The sequence below is a fragment of the Gekko japonicus genome, unplaced genomic scaffold, assembly GCF_001447785.1.
Source record: "Gekko japonicus isolate JY-2015 unplaced genomic scaffold, Gekko_japonicus_V1.1 scaffold37, whole genome shotgun sequence".
Taxonomy (NCBI): Eukaryota; Metazoa; Chordata; class Lepidosauria; order Squamata; family Gekkonidae; genus Gekko; species Gekko japonicus.
This window is the reverse complement of record NW_015171503.1, coordinates 3,322,835-3,331,066: the sequence shown is the minus strand read 5'-3', so window position 1 is coordinate 3,331,066 and position 8,232 is coordinate 3,322,835. Positions and strand designations below refer to the sequence as shown.

The following is an 8,232-nucleotide window of genomic DNA, read 5'->3' as shown; positions in this document are numbered from 1 at the left end:
ATTTGAGGGAAAAACAAAGAGTTTTCCCCTCAAATGGCAGCCATTTGAGGGGAAAACTCTTTGTTTTCCCCTCAAATGGTGTGGCCCCGCCCAGCGTGTGACGTCACTTCCGGTGACGTCCCGGCGGCGCGTGCGCGCTTTGCGCGCGCGCGCACACGCTCTGCAACGACTCCCGGACGGGAAGGAGCCTCCCCCGCCGGTGAGTCGAACCGATTTGGCAACCCTATTTTAATACTTTGTTATAAACATGATAAAAATTTAGTAATTAGAGAAAGGGATGGGAGGGACGGGGGTAATCAGTTGATGAGTATGGTGTTTTGGCCTCACTGATTTACAGGAGTATCAAAATTAAGGTATTTACACAACCAATAGAAAGCTGATATTGGTCTACACGTACTATCATCTTGATGACTGTAAACATCTTAAAATGGTATATTACAGTGGTCAGCACTCCAGCAGAGAAGAATAAGGATGGGGGAAGTTGGGAAGGATTGGCAGTGTCAGCCAGGAATGAAAGTGTGAAAATAGTGTAAGCCACGCAGGGGGTAAAATGGCAGGCACATAAACCCATAAACACAAACCCGTAAACACAACTGAACAATCCTTGAATTAGTGGAAGGAGGATCTGTAGGGACAGTCAGGTCATGTGCAACACAACAAGCAATGTTTTCCACCGTGTGCATGTGTGCTAAATGTATAAAAATATGCTTACAATCCCATGCTTCTGTAACAGATCAATGTCCTGGAAAAAGGATTCCTAAATGGGGAAAAAACAAAATTATGGTTATTTGGTATATAGCCACCCATGTTTTATTTTAAGCAAAAAGTTAATCTGTTATTCTAGAATGGTTTAAAACAGTTTTGAATGTTATCTATAAATGTTGCTTAAGAGGTTAAGAACTACTGATAAATTAACTTGGCATCCTTACCTCATCATCTTGGTACCCTGGCTCTTCCTGTACCACCTGATCTTCCATTGATTTCATTGTTAGAGACAGATTTCAATTGGTCCTGCAGAAAGCAATCAGATAATGTGAAAGCATACAAAATAATCAGGCATGTCAGTCATGTTGTTTGTTGTAGGTTTGGAATAAGACTGTAGTTTTCATCCCTTATAACCCCATTTAAGTAAGTTCTAGAAACAGGTTGAGTTGAATGGTATTTAAAATGACAGAGAGAGAGAGAGAGAGAGAGAGAGAGAGAGAGAGAGAGAGAGAGAGAGAGACTGACTTGGTTGGGTGCGTCATGGGATTTGCACTGATATGGAGCCTTTCTAAACTTGGACAGATATACAAAGGTATAATTTCAGAAGTTATTTTCAAAACAAGGGTAGTTTTTAAAAAGTACACTAAAATGTAAGAGGGATGTCTGCATGGATGTTTTCGTTTTTGGATTTTTGGTTCACTGTATGTATGAATAATTGTGATATGTGAAAACAAAACATTTGATTATTATTATAGGAAAATGTATCCATTAGTTATACCATTGTTTTTTGCAAGCTAAGTAATTGTGCCTGATTTTGTTTGATATGTCTAAAATAATTCTTCAGTTCCTTCCTATTGTAATGCTTCCATCACTATACAGCAGCTTTGGCTCACTTTTTCAGCCTAGAGAAGCAAACATCCACCCACTGTCGAGCATTTGAGCCTCTGATACTACAAGCATAGTAGCCCTGTTCACAAGTTACAGTGAATACACATACATTCTGTGTACAGTGTACACTTGATTTTCTTTATATATTTCTTATGTTACATTCAATGCATATACAGCTGAACCTGTGATTGAAAGCCCACATTTACCCAGAAACCGGTGTCTAGTTTCATTTGTAAAGTGAATGTGAATTGCCTCTTTATTACAATACAGGTTGTACATGCATTCACTGTAACATGTGAACAGGGCTATTCTGTGCTTGCTACATGGAAGGCATTGTCTAATGAAGTTCACACATCAGAATCCCTGTGTTGTGATTTTTTTCTTAAATCCTTTTATGATTTGGTGATTTCAAAATTTCCCACACGAAGTAGAGATTATAAGGTCCCCATGCATGGATTTTACTACTTTAGAATTAATGCATGATTTGACTTTCCATAAATGTTCTTCCCTCGTGCCAAAAATGGAGAATGCTTGCAACGGCAGGAAAAGAATGACGCCTGCCACTCCATCACTCAGTTTCAACTCAGTGAGATGCCATTGAAGCGACAAGTGATATCACTGTGAGGAAGAGGAAATCTACTAATTTGCACTCATTGTGTTTCAAAATATAGTGACAGATGGGAGAGCTATCAATAGCGCGTGCTTAATTTCACTCTCTGGCTAATGCCTCTTTTATCAGATTCAAACTATAAAGGATGATACAACCTGTTGCAAGAAAAAAGCTGCTCATTACAACATTTACATATTGAATCAGAGTTTCGTTATTTGGTACTTTCACACTCCTATCGCTAATGGCGCTTATCAGGCTCAAACGACAAGGCGTCCTAGACTCCTGTCTTTATATTCAGGTCAGCCTCAATTACATATTGTGGAAGGTATCCCCCCTTTTATTTTTTTTAAGTGAATGGGGTAAATGTGTAGGGAGATGAACAATCTCAGCCTGTGGCTTGTCTCCTCACGATTTCTTTTACTCCCGCTAGGCTATGGAACAGAGCTGTCTGAGAGAAAAGTTTTTTGGGAGGGAGGCTACAAGGAAGTGAGCAGTAGGCATGGAGGTTAAATTCCCCTCATTCTAAAATTAGAGCCCCACCGCAGCTTTCTGTGGGATTGGAGGTCACCCCAGGTTTAAATAAACAGGTCTGCTGCCGCCACAGGGCTGCTGTCAGGGTTGTGTTGAGTGGGCAAATGTATCTCTGCTGTGGCACAGCCTGGGGTAAAAAGTCCTGCTGTTTTAACAGAGGCTTAAAGGGATGATATTTATCAGGTAATGTTAATTTAACTCCATGCCATGAAGAGCTTACACTGCACATTTCCACACATTAAGCCTCTATTAAAGGGAGAAGCCTCTCCCCCCCCCCCCTTGGTAATCCTGTGAGGCACAAGAGATGACAGATCTGAGGAGAAAACAAAGTCACCTTGGTTTCTAAAACAAGACAAATGTGCTTTGGAGTGGGGCAAGGCTATACAAAGAAAAATCACATCCAGAGATGGGAAACACTCTAGTCTTACCTACATTTGCACTATGATAGATCTCCTGAGAGGATTTGGGAACTAGAGATGATACCTGGCAGATCAGAGGCAGTGTGCTGCCCCCAGCCAGCATTTAACTGTAGTTCAATAGAACTGCCATATATCTTTAAGAGCAGTTGCCCCTGGGAATTGAAGTCTTTAGTTAGGCATCCCAAAGCATCTGTGTGACTGGCTGATTAAACAGCCATTTCCTGCACCCAGAGGCGCGAGGATTTGACCTTACAGCTTTCTTCCTGTTTCTTTGTCTACTCTTTAAACGGCAAGGGAGGTGGGAGCACGCAATCTTTTTCAGCATGAGCCAGTGAACTGAATTCGATTACAAAGATGTGAACTGCACCAGTTATTCAGCCTCGATTGCAAGTAAAGAAATCTTCTGAATGCATGTGGAGGAGCTTAATAAAAATAATTTAATTCTACTTTACTCTGGCCGTGTGTTGAATCACATCCAGAAGGCGCTGTTGACTCTTGACTTAGCGCCAGACGGAACAGGCAGAATATAGTGGTCCAAAATGCGGTGAGGGATGATTCCTGGAAGAGCAGGGCACAAGCCTAATGTAACCTAAAGTGGAAATAATAACCACCCTAAAGTCAATTATATGTCTGAAGTGGCAGTCACGAAACTCCCAATATTGCATCTAGCTTGGCCCTGATAGAAGACCCTGAGTCTGAGACCAGGCAACCGTAACTACATTTACGACGCTTCCCGCATGGTTTAGGCACCATACCACCCTCCCAACTGATAAAATACCAGCCACCTAAGCACATAGTAATGGATTTTTTAGTGGATTCAAATCATGTTAGGTGCAGCTTCAGGGCTCAGAGGGGGAGGAAAGGGAAGCTCCTTAAAAGGAGCTCCTGATTGATTCAGACTTGCTGATCATCTGACAAGAAGTAAAAACAGGTTGCTTACCTGTAACTGATTGATTCAGACTTGCTGATCATCTGACAAGAAGTAAAAACAGGTTGCTTACCTGTAACTGGTGATCTTCGAGTGGTCATCTGTGCATTCACACCCATGGGATCTAGTGCGCACGCACTGGATCGATTGGCATTGTAGCAAGCTCTTTAACGGATTTTCACGCCCAGTCCCTCGGGCATGCGCAGGAACCCCACCGCGCATGCCCAGAGGGGTGGGCGCGGACATCCCGCCAGTTCCTTCAAACTCCCTATGGAAAATGTAGAAGCTGACAGCAGCGGGGAAGGAGGGCGGGTGGTGTGAATGCACAGATGACCACTCAAAGATCACTAGTTATAGGTAAGCAACCTGCTTATCTTCGACGTGGTCTCTGTGCTTCACACCCATGGGAGATTAGCAAGCAGTGGCCTACCTGGAGGAGGGTGCTGGCAGGTCCTTTACTGCGTAGCCGAAGATAGAATGTGACGGCCCATGTTGGTATTAGAGTTCTTTCGGACGTCTAGGGCGTAATGCCTGATAAAGGTGTTAGGCGTGGCCCACGTAGCGGCTTTACAAATGTCCGTCAGGGGCCCTCCTGTCTTCTGCTGTCCTCTGAAGTTCACTCAATTTCATGTTCGTTGCATCTATGACACTGTCTAACCATCTCATCCTTTGCCGTCCCCGTGTTCTTTGACCTTCAATCTTTCCCAGCATCAGGGTCTTCTCCAGTGAGTGCTCCCTTCTCATTTGGTGGCCAAAGTATTTGAGCTTCAGTTTCATTATCTGGCCTTCCAGGGAACAGTCAGGGTTGATTTCTTTTAGGATTGACTGATTTGATCTTCTTGCAGTCTAAGGGACTCTCAAGAGTCTCTCCAGCATCGGCATTTTTTAAAAAAAAATAGACAGTCTTGTATCTTTGCCCTACCTCCAACAGATTTATGTTGACCATAAATCTCTGTAGAAATGCTTTCCAAGTAGCAGATAGAAGACTTCAGTGATTTATTAAGCCCCAATCCTCTGATGCATGTTTCCCAAACTCTGGCGAGCTGCTCATAAAGTTTTGTCTCTGGGAAAGATTTATGGGGGCAATCCAGTGTCCTTTTACTGTTTGACAATTGTAAGAAGAAGAAGAAGAAGAGATTACTCACAGAGTCTTCGCCAAGATGATTGTGGCAAGGTGTAAAGGGATTGTGAGGCTTTCCAGCCATGGACTCTCATGATTGGTACTTCAGAGTTTTGCTCAAGACGAACTGAAACCTGATGCCGGCTGCTGCCACAGACAGACGGCTCAGTTTAAGTCTTCTGCTCCCAGTTCCTGCTCCCGAGGTTCTGGTGGACACTTGTCAAATCTGGAAGATTCCAGAAATGTCAAGAAAATCCCCTAAAAAGACTCCAAAGTCTGGTGAGTCCCGGAGAAGCTCCGGCACTCAACCACTCTGCTCCACAGTAACCCTGCCTCCTCGGAGGTCTTTCCCACCCCTCTGGGCATGCACGGTGGGGTTCCTGCGCATGCCCGAGGGACTGGGCGCGAAAATCCATTAAAGAACTTGCTACAATGCCGATCGATCCAGCACGTGCGCACTAGATCCCATGGGTGTGAAGCACAGAGACCACGTCGAAGATCTACAGGTGGTGTTCAGGCCAGCTCCCTTCCTGCCCAGCCAATCTGGAATGCATGGAAGAGTAAACCGAGGAAGGTGTGTGGAAGAGAAAATAATAACTCAGGCTGAGGAAGGCATGGAGTTTTCCACTGATTTGATTGTCACAACAAAGTCACCTCAGAAAACAAGGCAAAATTTTCAAAGGCCAGATCATGATGTCAAGTGGCTGTTTAGACCATTTTATACTTTAAGGCTTCCATCTTCCCATACCAGCAAAAATACACCTTTGACATGTCTCATCTGCATGAAGAACCAGTCTAATTCTTACATTATGTACTCTGGACAGATAAATTTAGAAAATACACATGCCTCTCATCAAGTTTTGAACAGAGCAAATATGTAAATGGCATAGAAAGGAAAAGGACTGAGCTCCGTTTGGGAATATTTTAAATGAACGTGTGCCACATTTTACATGTGAGTGTCCATCAAACTTGATGAGAGGAATGATCTACTACCACCCTTCACCTCCCCAGAGGCAGCTTCTTTATGAGGCTGGGCAATACTTAGGAAGCAATCCTAAGCAGGTCTATGGAGAAGCAAGTTTTATTCAGTGGGGTTTACTCCCAGGAGTGTGTCTACGATGTTGTAAATTCTAAAAAAGGGCCACATTTCTGCCTCCACTGTCAGTTGTGTGGGTGAGGTATGGTTATTCCCTCAGTAGTTAGGGAAAGGATTTCTATATGTGCTTAGATGCAGTTTTAGATGTGCCTTGGCAGAATTCCAACAGCAAAGCCTGGTGGCTGCTCCTGTGAATGCAGAACAGCTCTGAATTTAAGCCCCCTGTCGATTTTGCCCCCCCCCCCCCCCCCCCGAGAAAGAATCTGATGAGTCATCTCATTGTGATGCACTACACCAGGGGTCCCCAACCTTTTTGAGCCTACCGTCACCTTTGGAATTCTGACATGGAGTGGTGGGCACAACCACAAAATGGCCACCATGGGAGGCAGAGCCACACACAGAAAGCCTAAGGGCAGAAGATTAGAGTAGTAATTTTAAAAAGTACTCTGGGAAAGAAAAGTGTAAGAGAATGAATACAACACTGTGGTGGCAGCTGTGGCCAAAATGTTACTTTAACCTACTCAGCAAATCAGGTATTCAGTGGTCACTTAGAAGCCCTTTTGGGAAAGAGCCCCACACACTTTCTAAAAACACTTGATAGGCACCAGGAACATTGCCAGCAGGGCACCATCGCACCCATGGGCACCACAAGTGGGGGCCTTTGTACTACACTGTACACGTTTTGTTATACATTTATATACTACCCATGTGAGGCAGCTGTTGGAAGTTCAGAACTAGTATAGCTTCACCTTCCTTATGAATATACTGTCTCAAAAAAGGCCTGACAGTTGTTCTTGCAGTTGTGGGAGGGCCACTCCCTTTTTCAGTGCAAGGGGGCAAATGTCCCTGTATGCCACTAGAAGCTACCTAGCCAGAAAGCATGCTGCCCTGATTTTTTTTAACAAGCCTTTTGTGACAGGGCTGTTTTATTTAAAGGGAAAATTGTTTTAAAGAGAATGCATTGTAAAAAAAATTAGCAGCTGTTGCTCCACAACGGTATTGGTGCTTCAGACTTCTTCCACCTCATTTCCTGGAGCTGCTATTCTGGGTGAATTCTTCCTGACATAATGTGGATTTTCAAGATCTGTATCACCTATACAAAAACAAAGCCTTGGGGGGTGTCAGCTGGCCATTTCCACACTGGGATTTTTGCCCCATGTGACCAACTGAATGACCCTGCTTTTTGAGGGAGCTTCCACAGGGTGTCATGCTCATCTGGAATTTGATTTGTAGAGATCCTCTACTTTCCCCCTTGGGACCAGATTTGAAGAAGAGTTGGATTTACAACCTGCCCTTCACTCAGAGAGGCTTACAATCACATTCCCATCCTCTCCCCACAACAGACACTCTGTGAGGTAGGTGGGGCTGGGAGAGCTCTGAGAGAACAGCTTTTGAGAGAACAGCAACTGACCCAAGGTCACCCAGCTGGCTACGTATGGAGGAGTGGGGAATCAAACCCAATTCTCCAGATTAGAGTCCGCCGCTCTTAACCACTACACCAAACTGAGTAGATATATGCTTAGGATTGCACTGCTAGATAAAGTACAACTGTACTAGAAACAGTTAATTGTCAGGATCACCTTGACCACAATCGCCTTTTCTAATTCAGACATAAGAAAAGTTGGTCTGTGTCAGAGGGGTTGCTATCTGAAAAACTCAAATTTAGACCCAGCCAAATATAGTATACTAGATGCTTTGATTCAAAAATATATACCCTGAAAATGCAGTAACTCTAAGGTGGTACTAGACTGAAATCTAGGTCTTCGTCTTCTAGATATCCATGTTTCATGAAACATGTGATCACAATTGCCATTTATTACTGTAATAATGTAATAGCCTCAGTTTGTTTAATACAGATGCTGTGGACATAAGGTAATTTCAGTATTAAATACAAAATGGTAGAGTTTTAAAAATGTTTTAAACTAACATTTTTAG

General features: G+C 43.5%; 1 protein-coding gene across 1 annotated transcript in view; it reads right to left on the bottom strand.

Annotated features, from left to right (window-relative positions):
- Positions 1-986, bottom strand: part of DMC1 (DNA meiotic recombinase 1) — a 23,376-nt gene extending 22,390 nt beyond the window's left edge. Inside the window, exons 1-2 of the mRNA XM_015419213.1 lie at positions 930-986; positions 713-757 (exon numbers count right to left, since the gene is read on the bottom strand). Of these exons, the coding sequence (XP_015274699.1) occupies positions 713-757; positions 930-986 (102 nt within the window). The remainder of the gene's footprint in view (positions 1-712; positions 758-929) is intronic.
- Positions 987-8,232: the final 7,246 nt, after the last annotated feature.